General features: G+C 52.5%; 1 protein-coding gene across 1 annotated transcript; it reads right to left on the bottom strand.

Moving 5' to 3' along the window:
- On the bottom strand, positions 1-25,386 carry Wnt3a (Wnt family member 3A; the record flags this gene model as incomplete). The annotated part of the gene is made up of 3 exons (XM_048801248.1): positions 1-1,842; positions 4,836-5,101; positions 25,125-25,386. Coding segments are annotated over 3 exons (1,008 nt in total), but the record flags the coding sequence as incomplete, so codon positions are not given.

Genomic DNA, 25,386 nt, shown 5'->3' with positions numbered 1-25,386 from the left:
AAGCGTCCTTATTTATTTTATTTTCCCCATTATTTGAAACTTACACACTATCACTAAAATAATTTCTTTCATAGAAAGAAAAGAAAAAAAGGTAACACATCTGTTTGTCAAACTCCAGTGATAGCAGCATTGGAAATGAAATTAAGACCCAGAATGAATAATTCCAGGCTGAGGACGTTCCTGGCACATGGCCTCTTCTAGCCTTCAACTCCCCTTCCTGGCTGTGTCCCCTCCCCTACCTGGAGGGTGGGGACATTTCACAGTGGCAGAGACAAAGGAGAGTTCTCTGTGGACAGCCCCTGGGCACCAGCTGGATGGGTCCAGTGTCCTCTCACTCCCAGCCCAGGCAGAGACTTCAAAAGCTCCTGGATGTTGGCTGGTGACAGGTAGGTTTGGACACCTTGGCCTCAACAGCAGGGTGGAGGGTTCAATGCTGGCCATGTGGGGCTGGGAGGGAGACTGCCGGGGCTGTGGGTCCTCTGTCTAAGGCAGGGTCTGAGCTGATGCCCCCACAGTTCTCACAGAACTCATCTCTGAGTGGCCCTGGGGGCTGGGCACAGCCCAGACCAGAACAGGAACTCCAGTGGCCTGGGAACAGTGGCACATTTCCTGGAAGAGGCCTGGGATTGGAGGCCAGGCCAGAGGCAGGCCTCAGTGGGAAGAGGCCCAGGGATTCAGACCCCTCCCCAGCCACCCTCTACCAAGTCAGTTCTCCCAGGTCTGAGCTGGGTTCTCAGGGTTGGAGGGTGAGGGGACGCGGGAGACTTTCCTCCAGAGGGTCCCAGTGGGGAGAGTGGGAGTCCCTAGGTGGAGAGAGAGGTGCCCAGGGGTTGGAGAGAAGCTCCCAGATTCCAGAAGCATGGAAACGGGGATCCAGTACCTCCCGTGGGGTCTCTGCAGCTCACTTCATCAGGGGATGCGCTTTGCTCAGCGGGCAGAAGAGGGTAGTGGGCCCTCAGGAGCCCCGCCCCACAGAAAAAGCCCCACCCTCAGAGAGGAGCCCTGCCCCATCCAAAGTCCCACCCACGGGAGCCCCCCTCCAGTCAGGAGCTCCACTTAAACAGGAAAAAGCCCCTTTTCCAGGGGCCCAGTTCCCGCAGGTCCCTCCCTTCAAGCCGAGCCTGGGACTGCAGCTCCACTCCAGGGAGAAACCGGTTCCGAAGTCCCGCCCCTTTCAGAGCCTGGCTCTACTGGAAGGGGCTCCACCCAGTCAAGCAACCTCTGCTCATTCACCAGCCCTACCTGTCCAAGGAGTAACTCCACCTGCCCCTGTCTAAGCCCTGCCCTGTCAGAGAGGAGCCCACCTCCAGGCGGGGGTCGGGCCCCAGTGGGAGCCCTGTCCCGCGGTCTCTGGAGAGCCGCCTATTTGCAGGTATGCACGTCGTAGACGCGCGCACACTCCTGGCAGCTGACATAGCAGCACCAGTGGAACACGCAATGGCATTTTTCCCTGCGCCGCTCGGTGCGCGCATTGTGGCCACGGCCGCAGCATAGCAGGTCGCAGCCGTCAATGCCATGCGAGCTCACGTTGCATGTGCGGTCACGCGTGCCAAAGGAGCCGGTCTCCGGGTTGGGCTCACAGAAATTGGGCGAGGCCTCGTAGTAGACCAGGTCACGCTCCGTGGGCACCTTGAAGTAGGTGTAGCGTGGCCGCAGGGTCTCCACCCAGCCGCGCGACTCGCGGTGCTTCTCCACCACCATCTCAGAGGCGCTGTCATACTTGTCCTTGAGAAAGTCACCAATGGTGCGGAAATCGGGCTGCGACCACCAGCAGGTCTTCACCTCGCAGCTGCCCGACAAACCGTGACACTTGCACTTGAGGTGCATATGACTGGCAATGGCCTGCAGAAGTGCCCATGTGAGTCAGGGTCTGCTCAACCCCCTGCTGCTTCGCTCCCTGCTCTTTGCCTGCAGCCCACCTGCTCCATAAAGCCCCCGGGGCCCTTCGTGCTCCCCCAGCACCACCACCTTCCCTATAGCAACTAGTGCTCCAGCCCAGAGGTCTGTCCTGCCAGATCCAAGGCCTCCAAGTCACAGGACCTGAGAGGCTTCCTTTCTGTGTATGTCCTGTGGGTGTGATGGGGGACATTAAAAACATAGGTGTCATGGTCTGTGGATGCCAGAAGGAAGACCTTCATCCAAAGAGGGAGAATTGGAGGGCTGCCCAGAATAGGTGCTTGAGGGCTGGGAGTTCTGAGTAGGAACCCTGGGGAGTGATCCCTTATGAACTCAGGGAGGCCTTGGGGGCCTGAGGACATTGGACAGGGCCTGGATGAGGAGTGTGTTTGGTAATAGAAAATGCTTCCCTTCTCTGGGGAAAGGGGGGAGAGGTGGGACTTCAGGAGGACAGTGGGAACACAGCCTCCCTTTCCTTCTCTGGGGAAAGGGGTGTAGGTGAAGGCAAAGGGGCAGCTGGCATTCAGAACTGTCTATGGTGACACTGTTGACTGTGGTAGGACCTGGTCACTCATGACCCTCCAGATATGGCTGATCCTAATGGAGAAGTGCTGCATGTGCAAACCCAATGGTGGATTCCCAGGATTTAATGAAGAGAAGGATGTAGAGGATCACGTTCATGATTTGGGTATTGACTGCATTCATTCCTAACCTGACATGTCGGCTGCATGGGGCTGCCATGGTTTGGATGTGGTGTTTCCCCCAAGGTTCACGTGCTGGGAGCTTGGTCCCCAGGGTGGTGATGTGGAGAGATAGTAAGACCTTTAAAAGGTGAGGCCTAAGTTGGACAAGAGAAATGACTTCTAATGTGACGTGGTGAAGTGGGGGTAACTACGGTGTTGACCACAAAATGACCAGTGGAGAGGATTCTGAACATTCCCATGACAAAGAAATGATCAACGTTTGAAGTGATACAAATGTCAGTGACCTTGATCTGATCTTTACACACTGTATACATGTATTTAAATGTCACATTGTATCCCAAAATATGTGCAATTATTATATGTCAATTAAAATACACTTAAATAGAAAGAGGTGAGAAGTTATTAGCTCACTGGGGACACAGCCCCTGTTGTGTCTCTACTGAGGGGCCTGCTCTTTCCCTGCAGCTCACCTGCAGGAATACCAGGCAGAACAGAGGCCCTCTCCATGTGCCTCTGTTCCTATGGAAGGATGGTACTCCTGTCAGACTCAAGGCTCCCAAAGCAGTAGCCTGTGATGTCCCTCCTTATGGACCCCCTTGGCTGATTCTACTTCTATAATGTCTGTGATGAAGGAAGAAATTGAGAAAGTCCTTGTGGGCCCTAGTTAGTTCTTGTCAGAGGGTTTATAGAAAATCAAGCCTGGCCCTCCCTGCTCCCTGTCTCTCCATGATATCTCTCCCTCTCACTTGTCCTCCCACCACGGTGCCATCTACCATGAGTAACTCAGCCAAGGGGGCTTCTCACCATGAGATGGAAATTTGGTTCTCTGTCTCATCACCCAACCACACTTCTCAATTCTCCCCCTCCCCAATCTAATAACTATAGCAGAATTTCAGTAAGATCAACATTTCTGCTGATGGTGTTAGACCCATGTTAAATGTCATACTCCACGAAGCCATGCGGTGTATTATTTCTTTTCCCACATGACTTTTTCTCTTTGCTTTTATTAATGTATCTGTCATTGATTCATCCTCCAATTCTTCCTTAATTACCTAAATGCCTTCTTCAGGATGCTCATGCATCTATCAATTCTATAAATTTCATCTTCTTGGAGATATCTTTTTTTGCCAGAAGATGAATTCTGGTAAATTTTGTAAAATATGTATGTCTGAAAACAAATATTTTCTACTGCATATGCTGTTTAATGTATAGTTTAGCTGGGTCTGAAACTCTTGGTTTAAACCATTTTGTCCCTCGGAGTTCTGAAGGTATTACCCTATTTTATTCTAACCTTCATTGTTGTTCTGAGAAGTCTGATCCAATTTTGATTCCTAATCTTTTGCATAAACCCAAACATTCTTCCTGAAAGTTAGTGGGCTTCAATATGTTGTAGGCTCTGAACTTCACATCAGTGCGTCTTGTGGGTCTTTCCTCCTTGCTGTTCAGCCACTGACAGTTCTGGGGAAACTTCCTGATTTTTTTTTTTTTTGGTGTGTGTTGTGTGTGTGGGTGTGTGTTGTGTGTGTGTCTGTGTGTATATATATATATATATATATAATTTTTTTTGGCTAAATTGCTCCTCTTTGTATTCATCTTTGTGTCTGTTGGAAAGACCTGCCACATTTTCTGTTCTTGCTTATCTTTCATCTCTTTTGGCTATTTTTGGCTCTTTCTGTCTTATGGGAAAGTGTCTTAACTATCTTCCAAAATTTATATATATATAGTAAGTACCAGGGATTGAACTCAGGGGCACTTGACCACTGAGCCACATCCCAGACCAATTTTGTATTTTATTTAGAGGTAGGGTCTCACTGGGTTGCTTAGTACCTCACTTTTTGCTGAGGCTGGCTTTGAACTTGCAATCTTCCTGTCTCCACCTCCCAAGTCACTGGGATTACAGACATGTGCTCCCCTTGGTGTCTGGTCACCTTGAGTGCATGTCCTGGTTGCAGACTCCCCTGCCTCTTTCTCCCTGGATGGCACAGGGGATCATGTAGGCCTCCCTCCTCCCAGTGACCCCACACACAGGTGGCCTCGCCATCCCATAGGCATGCACGGGATGTTTGGAGCGCAGGTGGACAGTGCTGACCTTCAGGTATTGCTGGACAGGACGTGACAGACCTCCAGTCTGGGCACCGCAGGCAGCCCTCCCCCCGCCCGCCGTGCTGCCCGCCAGACGCTCGCCCTGCTGAGGAAGCCCCCATTGCCCCAGGACCCTTGATCCCGGGCACGTACCTGGCGACCGGCCTCGTTGTTGTGGCGGTTCATGGCGGAGCGGGCATCCGGCCGGTTCTCCCGGGCATCAGCGAACTCTCGAGACACCATCCCGCCAAACTCGATGTCCTCGCTGCAGCCGCCCCACTTCCAGCCCTCGCCGGGCGCGCCCTGGTGGCGGCTGCTGCAGCCGCAGATGGCGGCCGAGCCCTCTGCGCACGAGCGCGTCACCGCGAAGGCCACGCCGGCGGAAGCAATCGCGTGGACGAAGGCCGACTCCCGTGTGGNCCAGCCTAGGAGAGCGGGAGGAGCGCGGGGTTCCGGCGGCCTGGGTGGGGCGTCCTGCCCAGACCAAGTCGGGGAAGCGTTTCCCGTTTTCTTCCAGTGGTTTGACATTTCAGGTCTCACGTTTGTCTTTGGTGTGGTTTAGTCGCCTTCCTCTGCAGGTGATCTCTAGTCCCCCAGCACCATCTATTGGAACAACTGTCCTTTCCCCAGTATGCGTTCTTGGCGCCTTGTTGAAAATCAGTCCGCTGTCAATATGTGGGTTTATCCCTGGGGTCTCTGCTCTGCTGCATTGTGTGGGTTTGTTTTCATGCCAATACCATGCTGTCTGGGTTATTATCACTCTGTAGTATGCGCAGTGAAAGACTGTTCAGTCCTTAAAAAGAGCGAATCCTGTCAATGGCCACATGGATGGAACTGGAGATCATCATGCTAAGCGAAATAAGCCAGGCACAGAAAGGCAAGTAGCACATGTTGTCACTCATATGTGGAAGCTGAAACATCTGTTCTCATAGAAGTGGACCAGAGGCTGGGACGGGAGGAAGAAGGGCATTAGGGAGAGGCTGGTCAAAATTGCAGTAAGACAGCAGGAATGGCTCTGTATAATATATTGTTACAACTGCTTTTTTTTTCAGTGCCCAGAGGGCTCGGCAGCCGCCACCAGAGCCATCCTGCTGTCTTACTGCAATTTTGACCAGCCTCTCCCTAATGCCCTTCTCCCTCCCGTCCCAGCCTGTAGTCCACTTCTATGAGAACAGATGTTTCAGCTTCCACATATGAGTGACAATAGGGTGAGCCCAGTGAGCAAAAGTTATTGAATATTTAAGCATAGCTAAGAGAGGGGCTGGGGATGAGTTTCAGCTATAGAACATTTGTCTGATATGCATGAGGACCTGGGTTTCGATTCCCCAGGATGAGGGGGGAGCTAAAAGAGAGGATTTTAAATGTTTTTCTACAAAAAACGATAAATATTTAAGGTGATGGATATGCCAAAAGCCCTGATTTGAACATTAAATGATGTATTTGTGTATCATAAATATGTGAATTTTTAAAAAGTGCACAAGGGTCTACAAGCACATGCTCAACACTCCTTGGCAAGGAGCAGTGCAAACCAGAACCAACAGAGGCTCCACTTATACCAAGGAACAGCTGGAGTTGCAGAGTCAGAGAACAGCAAGGAGGAGGCGATGACACAGTGTGTCCCTTGGAGAGCATGCTGGCAGCAACTCCAGAAGCTAGGCATATTCCCACCGAGTCACTGGATCCCTCCCCTAGAGAAGCCCACATCTGCACTAAGACAAGACAAAGGCAACAGCAGTACTCTTGTGATATCCTCAAATGGGAGGCACCCAAGTGTCCATCAACAGGTAGATAGATGCAAAGCCATGGCATGTCCATCCCACGGAATTCAATTAGCAATTCAGTAGCCCCCTTATCAGAGGTTTCAGTTACCCATGGTCAACCACAGTCTGAAAATATTAAGTGGAAATTTTCAGAAATAAACAAGTCATAGCTTGGCATGGTAGCACATGCTGAAATCCCAGAGGCTCAGGAAACTGAGGCAGGAGGATTGCAAGTTCAAGATCAACCTGGGCAACTTAGCATGCTGCTGACTCAAATTGAAATATAAAAAGGGCTAGGGATGTAGCTTAATGGGAAAGCAACCCTGGGTTCAATCTCAAGTGTGTGTGCGTGCACGCGCGCGTGCACGCACACACACACACCACAAAAAGAAAAAAAGAAGAAGAAGGAAAGATAGGAAGAAAAGAAGGAAGAAAGAACTCACCAGTTTAAACAACACCGTGGTCTGAGTAGTGTGAAGAAATCTCACAGGAGCCTGCTTGGTCCTGCGAGGGTGTGAGTCATCCCTTCTTCCAGTGAAACCACCGTGTACACATTACCCATCTATTAGTTACTCAGTAGCTACCGTGGTTATCAGATTGACAGTTGCAATATCACAATGCTGTGTTCAAGTTACCCTTGTTTACCTAATAATGGCCCCAAAGTGCAAGAGCAGTGAAGCTGGCAATTTGGATATGCCAAAGAGAAGGTATTTATTAAGTGCCTCTTGTATATGAAAAGGAGCAAGTTCTCAATCTGAAGAAAAGGAAAGGAAAGAAAGAGTATGCTGAGGTTGCTAAGAAGAAGGAAAAAGAAACACATGGTAACTTTCCTGTAATACCTCAGACTGCAGAAAAATATGAGGTCCACAGCTCATAAAGGAAAACTTACCAATATGTTGAGAGAGATCACATTTGCTTAACTTCTGTATAGTATATTGTTACAAACTGCTTTATTTCAGCATTAATTGTTAATATCTTACTGTACCTTACTGAAACATGAAATGTCATCACAGGTTTATAAGTTTATACAGGAAAAAAAAAAAGCATGGTTTAGAGAGGGCATGGTACCATCCATGGTTTCAGCATCCACTGGGGGTCTTGCAGTGTATCCCTGTGGATAAGTAGTAACTAATGGAACAGGACCTCACAATAATCATGGGACTGCAAGAAGGCAGCAAAACAGAATTTACCTGGTCCTGGGCCTGTGACCCATGTGGAGACCACCATCCCGCTCCCCAGTGCAACTCTTGTTCTGCCTGTGGCAACCTGCTCTTACCGTCCCCTCTGCCACCCCTCACTCCAGGAACCTACAAGCCCAGGTGTAGGGCTGCCTCTTCTGGAACTGTCTCAAGGCCAGTGGCCTGCAGTGCACACTCTGTGCCAGTTCCACTGCCCCCAACCTGGGCCCATGGCCACTGAGGGCTACAGGGAATATATGCTGGCCGCTATTGGCTCATGGGTAATGTTGGAGCTGCCTAGTGTTCCATGATTCTTCCTCCAAACAGGGAAACTGAGGCTGAGGAGGAAAGTGGTGGTATTTTTGTGGAAGGGCAGTTGGGGAGGGCTGGAGTTTGTGAGAAGGTTGTCGGTGTGGGGGGCTGGGATTCAAGGGAGGCAGATGGCCTTCAGAGAGCCTGGGCTTGGAGATGCAGGAATGAGTGGTACCTCTGCTCCTGAGTGCATGCAGCCTCTGCTGCCAGGTATCCAGTCACTGCCTGCTGGGTGGGGGGGATGTGGGCCCTGTGGTCCATGGAGGTCACTCTCTTCTCCACCTGCCATCTGACGTAGGTGTGCTAAGTACCTGCTGTATGTTAAGCATGGCATTCTGAGTGAGAGAAAGTGCCAGAGCAAGATGAATGAGAATCTGACCTACTGATAAGCAGGAATTATATGAACCTAGCTAAAAAATGCTCTGGGCTTCCAGTGCCACAGGCCCAGGTCTCTGGGGGCTCACACACCCTTGTGCGGTTTCTTAGTGTCTCTGCTGTGGTCCTGCAGGGACCTTTTCTTATCTCTCTCTCCTTGATGCCCTGGGCTGTCAGGAGGAAGAAGAGAGCAGGAGACCTCCCTCAGTGGGACAGGAAGGGGTGTGGAGGGTCTCCTGGGCAGACGTTCCCTCAGGCCCCTTGGGGTTGGAAGGCTGTGGCCTCCTTAATTCCATCAGGACACCCAGGAGCTCTGTCCCAGAGCAAGCAGGCAGGTTGCAGGGCTGCTTCCACACCTTCTGCAGCTCAGTCCTGGGAGGGAAGCCCCGCAGCTTCATGTGCCCCAAAGCCCAGGCAGGCAGGGCAGGGGAGCAGTAAGCATGCACCCACACACTGCAAGGCTCAGCACATGTCCACGCGTCCATCACCTGAAGCATGCTTTCCCCAGATCTGAGGATTCACAAACCAGAAAGTGTTTTGGGTGGTGGCTTCCTGCTACCTTTCCCCTGGCTGACTGGTCACAGCCTCCCTGGGTCCCTCTGGGTGACCCTGGTGACCCTTTCCATGGATTTGCACACACTCCCTGGATGACCCTTTGCAGGCCCCAGCTGCTCTTTTACCCTTCCTAGGGCTCTACCAAGAGCCTGGACAGCCCCTGCATCCAGCCAGGAGCCCAGAAAGGAACTCTCCACTCTCCCAAGTGGGCCCTGGGGTCTCCCAGCCTCTTCCACCCTTCTAGGCCCTTCTCTGTGAGTCTGTCTCCCACCTGGACCCCAAAGAGTTTCCTAATTGGGCTTGGCATCCCCAGTTCCATATAACTCCTCTGACACACACACATGTATGTATACACACATACACACACACATCACACCCGCCACACAAGCCAAGTTCTTTGTATAAAGCCAAATGACAATGTGGCACTTCCCAAGATCTGCAAGGCTACTCCTTGCGTGACCCTGCTTTTCCATCTGTTGCTGCTCCCTGTTCTTCCCTGGCTCAGGCTGTGCCTACTACAGTCCTATCTATTCTATGGGGCAACAGCCAGGGTCCTGGATGTTGTCTGTAGCTGGTATGGCCCCTGACAGCCTCCAGGTCTCCCAGCTGGGGGGTCCCCCCTACACCAGCCTCCACTGCTCCTCAACTGGACCTGCGCTGCTCCTGTGATGTGTCCCCAGCCTGGACACTTCCTAGGGCAGGGATTGTGTCTTGCTCACCTTTCATTTCCAGTTTGGAGAACAAGGCTACTCAAAGTTTGTGGGGCCACAGGAAAGGGTAGGAGCCCTGGGGTAGGCAGCAAGCCTATCTTCAGCAGGCCAGCCCCTGCTGCTCCAAGGCACCCAGGCTAATGGCACTGGGTGAGCCATGTCCTCTGGTGGACCCAGGATAGTCCCCCTGCCAGGTGGCCACTTCCTTGCACCTTCCCAAGGTCCTCCTGTTTTCCTTTCCTCATATGAATCCTCAGTTCACAAACAGGCCTGGAGTGGCCTTTCCCAGGCCCTAAGGCACTGAGTAGGTAGATGCCAGTATATGCCAGACACCAGCCACTTCCCTCCTGCCTCCATTCTACAGAGACCCCTCCTTAATCTATCTCTATTTATTTTTAAAAATTTTATCTTATTTATTTATTTATTTACTTGTGGTACAGGGGATTAAACCCAGGGGTGCTCTACTACTAAGCTATACCCCAGCTCTTTTATTTTTTGAGACAGGGTCTTTCTAAGTTGCCCAGGCTGGCCTTGAACTTGTGATCCTCCTGTCCAGGCCTCCAGAGTCTCTGGGATTATAGGCCTGGCTACCACACCTGGCCTTATCCTATCTTTCAAGGACCTAAAATGCTCCCTCCCTGCCCCTCTGGGGTGGGGGTTGGGCATACTTTCTTCTTAACTCTCTGGGACTGGCCTACCCTTCCCTGCTGTCCCTGAGCCTGGGTTAGGAATCCTAAGCAAGTGGCCTGGGGGATTTTGCAACTTAGTTTCCTGGCTGCCCCTCCCAGGGCAGCCCAGAGGGAGCATCTAACTGACCTCCTGGAGAAACACATTTGGCTTCTCCACCTGCCCTCTCTCACTCCAAGTTTTGCGGACCTTCTCCAGGCTGACACTCCAATTCCTGAATGCTCTGACCCAGACAAGAAAACCCGCTTTGTTGCAGGAGCTGTCTCCCAGCTGGTCCCTACTCCCTGCCCTTCTCTGTCTTCTGAACAGACCCTGAAAGATAAGGAGAGCCAGGGACCAGAGCTCTCTAAGCCTTGCCCCTGCCCTGCCCAGGGTAAGGGCTGGGAGATCTCTGCTTATCAGAACTTAGGCAAATAGCACAGGGCTGGCAGACACACTTGAGGGCAAGGGTGTGCAGGGGAGGGAGGGTGGAGTTCAGGACTTAAGACACAGGGAAGGGACCTCATTTTTGCTTGGCTCTGTCACCAGCAAATTGATCAGTGCTCTCTGCTGAGCCTCAGTTTCCTCTGATGTCAAATGAGGAGGTGAGGTTCCTTCCAGAAAATGTCAGGCTGGCCAAGCTGAGGAAGCCCTGAAACTGACCTTCAACTGGCTCAGGAAGAAATGAGATACCAGGGCTCTGCAAACAGGTTCAGACCACCAGGACAGAAATCCCCAGCTGTGAGGCCGTCATAGAAGCTGCAGGCCAGAGAAGTGAGAGATGGTGTGTTCTGAAGTCACTAGTCCCCAAGCAGTTCCCCACGACACTGATGGATCACAAAGAGAGACCTGTGGCCTGTGGCTGTGTGCTGGAGACCCAGCAGACACCCTAAGCAAGGGATGGCATCAGCATCCCAGCAATGGACAGGCACCATGGGACCCTGAGGGCACTGCTCCACCTTCAAGGGGCACAGCCTGCACCTAACTGTCAGAAGACCTCCCGTGAACCGAAATCAAGGGCCTTCCTAAAAATACTTGGCCATGTCCTCGGTGGTCCCAGGGTCAGGACAGGGGAGGAGGGGCAGAGGAGCCTAAGCAATGTGGTGACAAAAAGCAATGAAGGACCTGAGATGGGATTTCGGGACAGAAAAGGGAGGTCAGTAGAAAAGCAGTGACGTGAGTCAAGCCAGCTTACTTGGTAGACTGGAGTCCTGGCTTCAGTGGATGGTGCGTGGTTGTTCCTGTGTCAGCATCCTGGAGCCAGACAAGGGCTCCAGGACTCCTGGTATGCCTCCCGCCAGGCTTTTACAGATTGAGGACTATGTCAAAGTTGAAAGTCAGAAAACACCCTGAGGCTGCCCAGGAGAATGGCCCCAGGTGACATTCCGAAGCACAGGGACTGCTGATTTCACCCAGGGGTCGAGGGGCAGGCAGTCCTCTAGGGTTGGCAGCCCTCTGAGGTTGTGGCAGAATGCATGGGTGTGTCTGGGAAGGAGTGTGTGTTCCTGGAAAGAGCATCTGTTGCTATTATCAGATTTCCTCAGGGTGTTGCAATAAGCAGGTTGTCAATGAACCAGTCCAGAGTAATCTCCTTCCTGGAGTTGCTGGGGACAAGGCTTCATGAGGTCCCTGAGGAGGGCAAGGCTGCTGCCTTCATCACAGCCAATTTCTTTGCCACAAATAACACCGTTGTTAGAAATTTCCGTTTCTGTTGGCACAACAGAGGTCTGTGGGTGGGTGTGGGGTGAAGCCATCAGCCATCACTCCAGAGAGCAGGAGACCTTTCCAGTCTGAGGTAAAATGCCTTATTTCAAATGGGCCACTCAAAGTCAAAGGAGGAGGGGGAGAGGCTGTGGGCTGAGGGACCAGGACACTTAGACTAATGCTGACATTTGGCCAAGTCACCCAGGGCAGAGCCTGGGTGAACTTTTCAGGCTATAGAGAGCTTGCTCTGTTCAGACCCAAGATTCTTCCTACACTGTGGTCAGGTGTAGGGAAAGAGAAAAATAAGAGAAATATGTGGTAAATTGTTCCAAAATAGAAGTGAATGACACCTGGGGAAACCATCTTCATCCAGCACTTGCTGTAGTTTCATTTAGAAAGTTCAAGCAAAGTATCAACTATCTATCCTTCCTTCCTTCTTTCCATTTTTTAAAATCAACGCATCCACCCATCCACCCTTCATCCACCATTCCCCACCCATCCATCTATATCCATCTATCATTCACTCCCCATCTATTCAATCCATCCACCATCCATCAATTCACTCATCCATCCATCTGGCTACCATCCATCCAACCAACCAACCATCCAACTAACAAGCCATCTATACGTTCTCCATCAATCACCCATTCATCCTATTCTCCAGCTTCCATCCACCCCCATCCACCCATCATCATCTATTCTATCCATTTTGTCTTCCAGATTCCATTCACCCAACCGCCATCCACTCACCAACTGTCCATTCATTGATCCATGTGTCCATTCATTGATCTAGGATCTGAGAGTTCATTATGAGCAAGGTGCAGGGAAGCTCAAATCCAGCCACAGCCTGCACAGACAGAGCCCTCTCTGGGTCCTCCTCTGCCAAAGAATTCTTGGAGCACAGGACCTATCCCTGCTGAAACTGCCACTGCACAGGAATGGACCTTGGGGAGATCCTGGCAGATGGTCATAGAGAGCACAGCAGACTAATCCACCAGCATCAGCACTTTACAACACCCCCCCACACCTGGCCCACACAAGGGTCAGGGTGGGCGCCTGCTGCCCCAAATACACCAAGCCTCTTCCTCAAGTTCTCTCAGTTTCCACCAGGGTCCTGTCTGGGGGTTCACTCTGAGCTGGGATGGGAGGACTCAGCGATGGAGTCCATCCTGGTAGGGGCCTCCAGGCCACTCTGGACATGGTCCTGGCTGCTCCAATCCTAGGTCACTTGGAAGCAACAAAACCATCCTTCCCATTTCGGTAGGGAGGGCTCCGTGGGCTTCCAGAACTCCCAACGGTGGGCACCCCTTCCCGGCCTAGTACTCCAGCTAGTCAGGTTGGCGGGAGGACCAGGCACTGCCAGGCAGACAGGAGCGGGCGGTGTGCCCCAGCGGGTGCGCGCTGGCGGCCGACGCCCCGGCGCCTCTTGTCCAAGCTGCCCACCTTCCCTCTTTCCCGCGGCCCCTCTCCAGGCCGCTGAGGAGCCTGGCGGCCCGGAGGGGGTGTCGCGGTGGCATTTGGTAATCACACGGCGGCACAAAAGGCCCAGGAGCCACCTGAGAGCGGAATGCGCCCGCGCCCCAGCGTGGCCGCGGCCCCTGACACCGCCCGGCGGCCCGCGCGGCCGGACGCCTTGCTGACCCGCTGGGGCTGATGAATCCGGCTTTGTGCCGCACTGTCACGCCGCGTTAGGCCCACAATGGCCGGCGATATTTTATATGAATTTCCCCCTGGCCGGTGATTAGGCGATCCCCGGCCAGTCATAGCAACCTGGAAGTATGCGCTGCCCGCCGGGCCGTCGGCGCGAGGGGAAATCCCTATTCAGTCGCTCTAATTCAACACCCCGAAGGGCGTGTGAATCGCCAACAGCATTTTCACTTTTCCCTTGTGCTTAATCTTGTCGTCGTCGCGGGGACATTGTGCTCAGAGCCGGGCGCGGCGGGGTGTCGGCCGGGGTCCCCCTCCCATTGCGGAGAGTTAATGATATACCGGAGAGGCCCCCGGAGCCAGCCAAGCCCCCACCCCCAATGCGCCGTGAATGGCAACACTTTCGGATGGGAGGGGTCAGGGGTCGCAACCTGGATTTGGGGATGCCGTTTCCCTAAAGAGCTGCCCTTTGGTCCCCGCCTGAACATGCAGGCTGGGGACGCCCGGGGCTGGCCGGCAGCCCCTCCCCTTGCCGGCCCTCTGGGTAGGCTGTGGACACACAGGACGGTGCAGGGACCACCCCCTGAGGGGTTCCGGATGTTGGAGACAATCATTAGGAAGGGGCTTTGCCCTGGAGGGAAGGAAAGCTGGGCTGCCCCTCTCTAAAGAGAACAGGGTTTAAGTTTGGGAGACGTGGGGGTTTGTCTCTGGGCTGACCAAGGGCACACACTGAGAACCTGACACCCCAAAACCCCCACCTCTGCCACCCTTGGGGCTTGAGGAACACCGGGAGTCTGACCATACCCTACATTGAGTGGGGTCAGCCACCCCTCAACAGGAGTCAGAATGTGTGGGCTGGGGACTGTCCAAGTGGGTGAGGTTCCAGTAAGAACCCTATAGTGAGTAAGGGCTGCCTCTGCCAGCAGAGCACCCCCAGGGGCTGCTGGGGACAGTGGAAGAGAAATGCCCCCAAGGCAGGTTCAGAGAGGCAAGCCCTGACAGGCCCCTCCTACAAAAGGAGCTGCATGGCCCAGGAACCTGGGCTTAGGAGGACTCTGGGAGCAACTCATATCAGGGTGAGTGCAACCTGAGGCCCCAGCATCCAGGGGTCCTGGGGCATCAGATCTCATCCCCTTATGGTCCCTGTAATTCTTCTCTGAGGTACAAACGGCCCACTCAGCCAATACAAAGACGGGCTCCCGGCAAAGCCACAAGTCACCCCCAACCCTGCTGGGCAGCCACATTTACTGCACTTCCCACTGGCCTCCTCCCAGGAATGTCTGCTGCTCTTCTGACGTCCATCCGTGGGTCCCAGGCCCTGGGGCTGAGCAGCCTTCTTTGGACAGCCCTGGCAGGCCTCTGTGCTTACAGCCTCCCCACTGGCTTCACCTCACCAGAGGTCAAGAGAGGGTGTCAGCTGGCTCAGGCCCTCCAGGTGTCCAGGGCCGGCCTTAAGGAACAGATAAGCTGCACCAGTCTCCATGCTCTCAAAATTCCTCAAATGCTTTTCTGCCCAGAGCTAGGTTGGATTGAAGAGGAGAGAACTCTTCAGAACCTGCCCGGCTCTGCTTCTCTGGCTGTCCCAGGCACCTGTGCTTCCCCAAGCTGTCTGGTGGGCCTGGCCCACAGTCCCAGGCCAGATGGACCAAGGGCAGATGGGACTAGAAGCAGAAGGTGTACATGGCCCTTCCTTCCTATTCTCACAAACTACTACATTGCAAACACGCCGCCCACATAACACACATTCACACACATGCATGTGCACTCCACAAGCACAGCATGGCGCATCATACACATGCTCGTACACGCAGACACTCCCCACACAGCACATACGTGCACACACATGTGCACACACACATACACATACACACCCACACACAGTGCATGCTCAGATGCACTTTCACATGCACACTTGCGTGAGGCTGGCTCCCCTCACAGGTTGGCCGATGTTAAACTCTGTTCAACGAGGCCGCCTCAGCAGGGTGACCAGGCATCCCCATGGTGTCTGCCACAAAGCCGGAGGTGACCTTTGACATGATTAGGGTCACCCTGACCCTAATCCAATCAGATTGATTACTGTGAGCCAAGTTGAGCCTCTGAGGCTGGCGGGGTTGGGGGATTCCACAATGGCTCCCTTAGCTGGCCTCTCTCTGGGGCACCTGGAGGGGCCCACTAGGAATCCTGCCCTTTAATCCCAGGCATCCTCTTTCCTATTTAAACCAAGCAGTGAGAGTTCCCTGCTCATCCAGTGGAAAAGGGAGGAGGGTGAGACAGTCTGAGAGAAGTACAAGGAGAGGGGAGGGAGCCTGAGAGAAGGGGGGGCAGGAGAGACAGAGGAGGCTGCTAACTGATGGCGGGCTCTCAGACATGTTTGCAGAAGGGACAATGTAGCCTGCTCCCACCCTGAGGCAGGACAGGGTCTGCATTGGTGGGGAGAGGGTGTGGGATGCTGAAGCCAAACAGTCCAGGTGCCAGCACATAGGCCACTGTTAGGAAGTGAAGGAATGAATATGAGGGTCAGGGGTTCCTCTAGCCTTCTGGCCAGAAGCCAGCTTGCCTGTCCGCTCCTTAGGGCAGGACTAGACACCTGCAGGGGTTGCTTGGCCTTGGGGAGCCTTCTGAGTTTATTCAGAAGAAATCTTCAGTGACCTGCAGACTCTTCACCCTCTCCCCAAACAAACTTGGGGGTGAGGTGGGGGCTCAGGAGTCTTAACCCATTCCTGGCCTCCATAGCAACTGTCCTACCCTCCAGGCAGTCCCCACTACCTCCACAGGCCTGAGCCACACCAGGGGGACCTTGTTGGGCTTATATCCGAGGCCCCACCCTCTGTTTGGAGACTTTGCAGCTAAGCCATTAAGGCTGGAGGCCCATATGGCCACAGTGCCTTGGTTTTCTGTCTTGGAAAACAGGCTCACGACAGCATTGGCCTTGTTGGATGGGTGTTAGGACTGAGTGGCTGCCAGGTGTTGAGCCCTGAAATGGTACATGGAAAGTACCATCTGTGTGTTGAGAGGGAGAGTACTAGGAGATCTGGCCAAGGGTGCTTCCCCTGGGGGAACACTTCCCACTTCACAGCCCCAGGCACAGCCCTGTCTACCCTGGACACACCTTCACAGAGCACCTGCGAAGAGCTGGAGCATACCTCTGTGCTGCCCTCAGGGCACCAACTGTGTACAGGCCCGGGTGTGTGCCTGCAATAGGGAGGACTGTATACATCAGGCCCATGTATATACCCCTCTGGTTCTAGGATATCCCAGAATCTTCCTGGAAAGCCCTCAGCCTTAGGGATTTGTCCCAGAAGTAGGGTGCTATTCATAATGATTGGATCTTATGAGAATCAGTTACTTCTAATTTCCTGTTTTCCACACAATTTAAGGAAGATCTAATTGATTTGTGTGCTGACAGACTTTTAAACTTTTTGTTAATAGATGTCCTTACAGTTTTTGGCACATATAACTCCAAAAAATTCCAAAGAATTGAATGATGCATTATAATAAAACTCTCCCATTTCCTCTCTTTATCTGTAAGGACAAGGTTTTCACACCTAGATCCATAAAGCTTAAAAATGGGCTGGGCCCACTGCTGACATGGTGCCCAATGGTGAGAAGCTGGATCTTCCCGATTTGGAGGGAAACACGAGTGCCCCACCTCTACTGCTGTTCAACACGTCCTGGATAAAAGGAACCTGGACTGTGAGGAAGAGGTAAAACCCTCTTATGTACAAAAAAACATATCTGCAAAAATCCCGTCTGTTAGAACAATGAACAACTTCAGCCAGGTTACAGAGCTCCTGTGGCATACTAAAAATATACAACGCTGGGTGTGGTGAACACCTGTGATCCCAGTAACTCCAGAGGCTGAGGCAGGAGGATCGAAAGTCAAGGCCAGCCTGGGAAACCTAGTGAGGCCCTGTCTCAGAATGAAATACAAAGGCCTGAGAGGGTAGCTCCGTGGTGAAACACTTGCCTACCATCTACAAGGCCCTGGGTTCAACGTCCAGGTCTGCAAACAAACCACAAACAAAATCCCCAAAACAAATACCACACACCAGGAATGAACAATCTGAACAGAAGATGAAGAAAACAACACATTTATGACAGCATCAAAAATGAATATGGCAGTTGGGAGTGGATTTAATCAAGGAAGAATAAGAATGGTACTCTCAAACTGTGCCACATTGGGAGAAATTGAGACCAATGTAAATGGAAAGATTCTGCGTTCGTGGATCAGAAGATTTAATGTTGTTGATATGGCAATACTCCCCAACTGACCTGCAGATTCCACACAACCCCTAAAAATCCAGTCTTTTGTGCTAAAACTGGTAAGTTGATTCTTTTTTTAAAAAATATATTCATTTGCTTGTAGATGAACACAAGTATCTTTATTTATTTTTGTGTGGTGCTGAGGATCAAACCCAAAGCCTCACACATATGAGGCAAGCGCTTTACCATTGAGCTACAGCCCCAGCCCCTGATAAGTTGATTCTAACATTCATGCAGAACTGTCAGAGGCCTCAAATAACCAAATAAATCTTGAAAAAAAGGTAAAAGTTGGAGACCTCTCAGTTTCTGACTTCAAAACATGCTACAGAGCTACAGATACCAAAGCAGTACTGACTCTACAGTACAGTGTAGAGTCAGGCAGAAAGACCAGTGGAACAGAAGAGGTGGCCTATAAATAAAGGCAGTTCAGCTTTGACAAGGATGCCCAGACCAACGGGGCTGGCTGTGGAAGTGGGGAGCTGTCCCTGCAGCAAATGAGGCTGGAACAGCTAGACTTTCACATGGAAAGGAAAATCTATGTCTCACACCGTACACACAAGATCAACTCAACACAGATCAGAGACTCAAACGCAGCAGTTAAAGCTATAAGACTCTTACAAGAAAACTTGAGGAGAATACATCTTTGTGACCTTGGATTAGGCAGTGGTGCCCCAAACTAAGCAACCAAAGAAAAAAGAAGATGAATTGGACTTCATCAAAATTGAAAACTTTTATGCTTCAAAGTGAAAAGATAATCCACAGAGTGAAAGGAAATATGTGCAGATCATGTCCTGGATAATGGATTGCACACCAACTATACAAAGGACTTCAGAACTCCAGAGCAAAAAGACAACGCCATCAGAACGTGGTGGAAGGACTGAGCAGACATTTCTCCAAAGAGGACACTCAGATGGCTAATGAACACAGGAGAACACACTCCACACCCTCGGGCCTCTGGGGAATCCAAGGGAAAACTCAGTGAGACACCCCTGCTCACGGAGCAGGGAGCTCAGAGCAGAGCAAAAGCCAGAAACAGCAAGTGCTGGTGAGATGGAGCGGAAGTCAGAGCCCTCATCTCTGGCCGAAGGAAGGTGAAAGGACGCAGATGCTTTGCAGACGTTTAGCTGTTCCTCGAATGCCAGTGGTCCCCAGTGGCCAGCAACACTGCCCTGGCTGTATTCCCCAGGGAACTGGAAACATACACCCCCACAAAGAGTGGCGTTGTTTACAATAGGCCAGAAGAGAGAACAACCCAAATGTCCATCGACATCCGAGTGGATAAGCAAAGTGTGGTCTAGCCACACAGGAATACAGCCCAGCCCTGAAGATGAGTCCCAAGGCATGCCAGGGGCTCAGAGAGGGACACGTCTGCAGGCTCCTCCAGCTGGCTGAGATGAGGCCACAGGCTGACTTTGGGGTTTGCATTCATCCAGCTGGTCCCAAAGTCAATCTCCAGTCTAGGGCCCTGGTGTGCAAACCTGTGCCTTTCCAAGGTTGTGGTCCAGTCCAGGCCCTGGTAGCTGTGCTCCCGAGGGTTAGTCTTGGGGACAGACTTGCTGTCTGAGTGGCAGCCCTACAGGAGTTCGTCTACCTGCTCCCTGTAGCCCCTCACTGAAATGGGGTCATAGGGCCATCTTCTCTTCTGGCCCAAGGACAGCAGTTATGGAATCATGCAGGTATCCTCCCCTCTCTTGAGAGACACCCTGACTGGTGTGGCATGCCCCCAGGCTCCCTGGATGGCAACAGGGCTTCTAGGGAAGGATGGTGTCCCCTCCTCACCCCACTCCGCACACCCTCCTCCACCACCTGGGCTAGCTGCCAGGTGGACAGGCTTCTTGCCTTCTTTCCAAATCCCTGCTGCTTACTCCTTTTCTGGGGAGGGGGAGGCCCTGGGAACTCTACCTGGCTCTCGAGCCATACACCCCCCTGACACCAGCACCCTGTCTGGGTCTGCTCGGCAGCAGCACACGCGGCACACTTCTCCCTGCCCCGGGCCACCATTCTGCACCATGTACACACGTGCATAGCACACACCAAGCTGCATGTGCCACCTGTACGTGCAGCACACACTACAGCGGGTGTGTGTGCCACATGCATGCACGTCCTGCACCCACACACACCAAGACACAGTGCTACCTGTATGCACAGCACACACTGTAGCACATGTGTGTGCCACATTATGCACATCCTGCACCCACACACACCAAGACACACACACGTGATAACTGTGTATGGCCAATATATACACATGTGCACGGACCATTGTGTGTCAGCACTGCACGCACTACAATACACACATCCCATACTCAAGTGCACATGCCTACACAAGTAACACCCCCATACCCTGACATTCCTGGGGAGCCATGTGGCCCTGAGGACCCAACTCCTCCAATTCCAGAACCAAGCTGCGATCAAGTCTGTGACACCTGAGCAGCAGCTCTGTGAAGTGGCAGGCTGCAGCATTCTCCCACTTCATAGACAGGACGCTGACAGTCCAGGACGTGAGCCACTCTCCTTCAAGGGCACAGGGGCCTCAGGCCCCCAGCTCCAGTCTCTTCCTCTACCTCCAACCGGACTGCCATCCTGGATGGATGGGGGTGGGGCATGGCCACACCAGGGTGCAGACTCTCCCAGCCAGGCTGCACCAGCCACACACAGGCCTCCTCAGCTGGCTTCCACCAATGCCTGTGGCCCGCAGGGCTGGCTCCTCGATTGGACACCCAACCTCCTGAATCCCAGCTGCTGGGCTATGGCAAGGCCACTTGCTCCTTCCTTGGGTATCAGACAGTGTGTGCAAGGTGGGCTTCCCCTGGCCTTGGGCAGGGTGGGCTGCACTGACACTGTACATGGGAAGGAAAATTGAGGCAGGGCTGGTGGACTGAGAAGCCATGTGAGGGGAACAGAGGCACTGGGGGTGGGGGTGCTATGTATGACAAAACCTGTTGGCATGAGGACAGGGCCTCGTGGGATCCGGGTGGTGATCTGTAAAGACAGAGTGGGAAGAGTGCTCCTGGCAGCCCTCCCTGGTGTGAGTCAGGAGTAAACTGTGCCTCGAGTTTGAGAAGCAGCCAGGAGGCCCACGGGTGGACGGGTCAGGGAGTGTCTTGGTCCACTTGGGCTGCCTGACAAGGACGCTGGCCCTGGTGGTGTGAAACACAGATGTGCTGCTCCAGTTCTGGAGGCCGAAGCCCAAGGTCACGGCCTGGCAGGTTCCGGCCTGGTGAGGGCTGCTTCTGGCCCACGGCCACCCATCTTACTGTCCTCACATGGTGAGGACAGAGGTGGATCCTGGGGGAGGGCTCCCTGGGATCCCCAGATAAGGACACTGATCCCATCGTGAAGCTCCCATCTCATGACCTCATCACCTCCCACAGGCTTTACCTCCTGATACCGTGGCCTGGGGGGCTAGGAGTGCGGGGGCACACACATTCTGTGCATTGCCGGGACGGGGCCAAGGAGGCAGGTGGGCAGCGTGGCATGGCTGTCAAGGGAGGAACACCAGCTCTCTTGGTCATGGGGCATGGCCAAGGGGTCTCATGGGAGCGCCTGCAGTGACTGGGATCTGGGTGGTGGGAGGGCATGGTGGGAAGTACCAGGCTCTGGATGGAGGCTGAAGGTGTTGCCAAGGGGCTCTGAGCCTTAGAGGCTCATCGGGAGCCCAAGGCTTTTGACCTGAGCAATGGAAGGCTGGGGCTGTGGGCGCAAGCCCAGGAAGCCAGAGGAGAAGGGCTGTGGAGACGGGAAGTGGACCCCAGCTGTGGCCATGCTGTGAGGAACACTGCAGGATGCAGGGTCCCTGGTGAGCCCTTCCCATACGACCTGGCCCTCTGCCCAAGCTCCTCCCTCCTGCTGGTCACCTGGGTGCCTCCATGGACAGTGTGTTCCTGGGCCCTGCTCCAGGAAGCGATGGCCCCTTCAGGAGCTGACTACACTGCAAACTTCATGATGCTCCTCCATGGTGACCTCTATGCCATCGAGTGGTGGGGTCTGTGGTCTGCTCACACCCCAGGACCCGGTAGGAAACTCCAGGAGCCATGGAAAAGCAAGCCCAAACTGCCGGACCCCACAGTCAGACCTCTGGAAATAGCCAAAGGGCACAGCGCCCAGCAAAGGGTGGTGTGGGTGTGGGGGCTGAGACTGGCACAGGGAGGTCTGGGGACAAGTGGCAGCCAGCATCCCAAAATGGACCTGGCATCTCTCTGAGTCAAGACACTGCTTTGCTGAATTCTGAACTCTGTGGGGGTAGAGCAGCGACTGCACAGGGTTTTCCTTGAAAACATTCAAAAGTGAAGTACAGAAACTTCTGCCACCTGGGGACCTCGTGGGGACCTGTAACCAAGTGGCACACAGTGGTGAAGGCTGAAGGCCTCCGGCCTGGTGGGGGACCAGGCAGGCTGCCACTCTCACCACTTCTCTTCAGCAGGGCTCTGGAGGTCCAAGCCAGAGGAGTTAGGGAAAGAGGTAAGGGGAGAGTAGTCCTGCTTCTCTTCAACCTGTCCCTAGAGGATTACAAGGGGCAAACGGTATGCACACAGATGTGCAAACAGTACACACACACACACACACACACACACTTCACAGCCAATAATCAAAATTGCAGGATACAGACTCAAAGCACAGAAAACTCTTATCTTATAATTTTTTGGGGTACTGGGATTGAACCCAGGGACTCTACCACTGAGCTACATCCCCAGCCCTTTCTACTCTTTATTTTGAGGCAGCGTCTTGCTAAGGCTGGCCTTGAACTTTGATTTTCCTGTCTTGAGTCTCCCAAGTTGCTGAAATTACAGATATGCACCATGGCACCTGACAAGATGTGTCTCTAAAGATCAGTAATGAACAACCTGGAAAAAGAATCAGGCAGCAATTCCATTTACAACAGCACCAGGAGAACAGAGCACTCAGGAATACATTAACCACAGAGGTGCAAGCCCTGTGTCCTGAAAGCCACAGCATACAAGTAGGCACAGAGAGGGTGCTCCATCCTGCGCTCTTGAGGGAAGACGCAGTGTGGTTGGCAAGGCAGGACCATCCCAAAGCAGCCCACAGCTTCACTCAGTCCCACCAGAAGCTCAACTGACTTTTTGCAGCAATGGAAAAGCTGATCTACAATTTGTATAGAATTGCAAGGTAGAGTGACCTTGGCCAAATTATATTATCATGTTGTGTGCACGTTTGTATATATAATAACAAACCCATCAACATGTACAACTATAATGCATCATCATCAACAACAACAACAACAACAAAGTGGAAAAAATAGAATTGCAAGGAACTCCAATAGCCACAATAATTTTGGAAGAGAAATCCAAAGTTGGGACACACATTGCCCAAAACATCCTCCAAAGTTACAACAAACAAAATAGTGTAGTATTCACAAAAATATAGACACATAGGCCAATGGAATGGAATTGGCCAACTGATTCTTGACCAGGGTGTGAAGATCATTCAGAGGGAGAGGAACAACCTTTCAACAGAAAGTACTGGAATGACAGGATTCCACAGGCAGAGGAATGTGACCGGATCCCCACTTGATAGCAAATGCATAAAGAAGCTCAAAGTAGCTCACTCACCTGGCCTGAAGGTAAGAGAGAAAGCATAGCTGTGCATCTTTGTGAGTTAGGCTTAGGAAATGCTTGCTTTGATATGACATCTAAATTTATTGGACTTCATCAACAGTAAGCTCTTTTGTGCATCAAAGGCCGCTATCACAAAAGTGATACACATGGTAGGAAATATTTGCAAATCATGTATCTGATAAACGTTTAGTATCCAGAATATATAAAAAGCACATGTAACTCAATGATAAGAAGACAAATGATTCAATTAAAAAATGGATCAAGGATTTGAACAGACAATTCTTCAAATACAATATGCAGAAAACCAATGAGCACACTTTACCATTGGCGTGTGCACATGAAACACAGACAGATGCCTCATACATACACCACAATGGCTCACAAGCAAAACTGAGTGTTGCTGAGGATGTGTAAAATCGGCATCCTCAGGCATTGCTGGTAGGAATGCACAATGGTTCAGCTACTATGGAAAACATTGGGCAGTTCCTTGAAAAACTAAGTATAGAATTAGCATATGACCCAGCAATCACCACTCCTGATTTTATTCCCCAAAGATTCAAAAAGAAATGCTTGCCCAAGAAATGCTGTTCTTAGCAGCACTCTTCACATAGTCAAAAGGTGGAGACAACCCTGGTGTCCACCAACTGGGGAAGGGATAGACAATGTGGTCCATCCTTCCTGGGAGAGTAGAGTATTCATCCACTAAAAGCCACAAAGTACTGACATGCTCCTACAGACGTCCCTTGAAACGCCATGCTGAGGTAGGAAGCTAGCCCCAGAAGTCGCACAGTGAGTGACCATGCTGTAGGCAATGTCCACAACAGGAGAGTCCATAGGTACAGGCAGCAGGCCAGTGGCCAAGGGTCTGGAGGGGAAGAGGGCCTGGAGGGGCCACTCATGGGCATGGGTTTCTTTGAGGGTGATGCAAACATTCTGGAATGAGAGGTTGTGTCAACAATTCTATGAATGTGCTAATGCACAGGATTGTATGCTTAGAAGTGATTCCAATCGTTTGATTTTCCTTAGTTTTGTTCCAAAGCCACAAAAGCTTGCATTTTGTGTGTCCTCTCTCCCATGGTCCCCCTCTGTGTCTCTCTCTCCACCTTTGCCTCCTGTTTCTCTTTGTTTCCCTCTGTCTCTCTGCCTGGCTGTGTCTGTTTCTGGGTCTCTGTGTCTTTGTCTCCCTACCCGTTTCTCCCTGTCTCTGTCCCCTAGTCCCTTGTCTCAGTCTCTTTGTTTCTCTTTGCCTCTCTCTGTCTCTGTCTGTCTCTTCCTCTCTCTCCCTATATCTGCCCTGAGATGCAGGCCCCAGGCTGTTAAGAAGCCCCCGTCGAGTAGGCCCTTCATGGTGTCCAGCTGGGCTGGCCTCATGACATGGGCAGATGCACCCCTGGCCAGCAGGCTGCAACGGCACATGGTAATCATTGCTCTAGCCACTACATTATGGGTTAATTTGCTCTTTGGCAGCAGCCAACCAACACCCAGTCTCCCACCGTCCTCTCTTTCCTGGACCAACCCACAGCCCCAGCTCCTCTCCCTTCCTGGGGTTTTCTCCCTATAAGCCCTGGCTCCTGAGAGGGAGGGAGGAGGAGGCACACCCAGGGACCCTGCATCTGCACATCCCAGGCCAGCCTGCCCCTCCCTCACAGGCTTCCCAAGTCCCTGAGAGGACACATGGTAGCAGGGCAGGTACCTTTGTCGAGCACAGGCCCGAAGATGGCCAGGCTGTCATCCACAGTGGTGCAATTCCAGCGGCGGCCACGGAACTGGTGCTGGCACTCCTGGATGCCCAGCTTGACACCCTCAGCCACGCTAGGCATGATCTCCACGTAGTTTCTGCAGAAGCGCAGCTGCTTGGGCACCAGGCCTGGGATGCTGGCACAGAGGATGGGGTGTGTGCTCAGAGAGGTGTACTGGGGCCCGATGGCCAGTGACCTAGCAAGGAGGACAGGTGG

This window comes from Marmota marmota, unplaced genomic scaffold, assembly GCF_001458135.2.
Source record: "Marmota marmota marmota unplaced genomic scaffold, marMar, whole genome shotgun sequence".
In the NCBI taxonomy this organism is placed as follows: Eukaryota; Metazoa; Chordata; class Mammalia; order Rodentia; family Sciuridae; genus Marmota; species Marmota marmota.
This window is presented reverse-complemented; position numbering and strand designations above follow the sequence as displayed.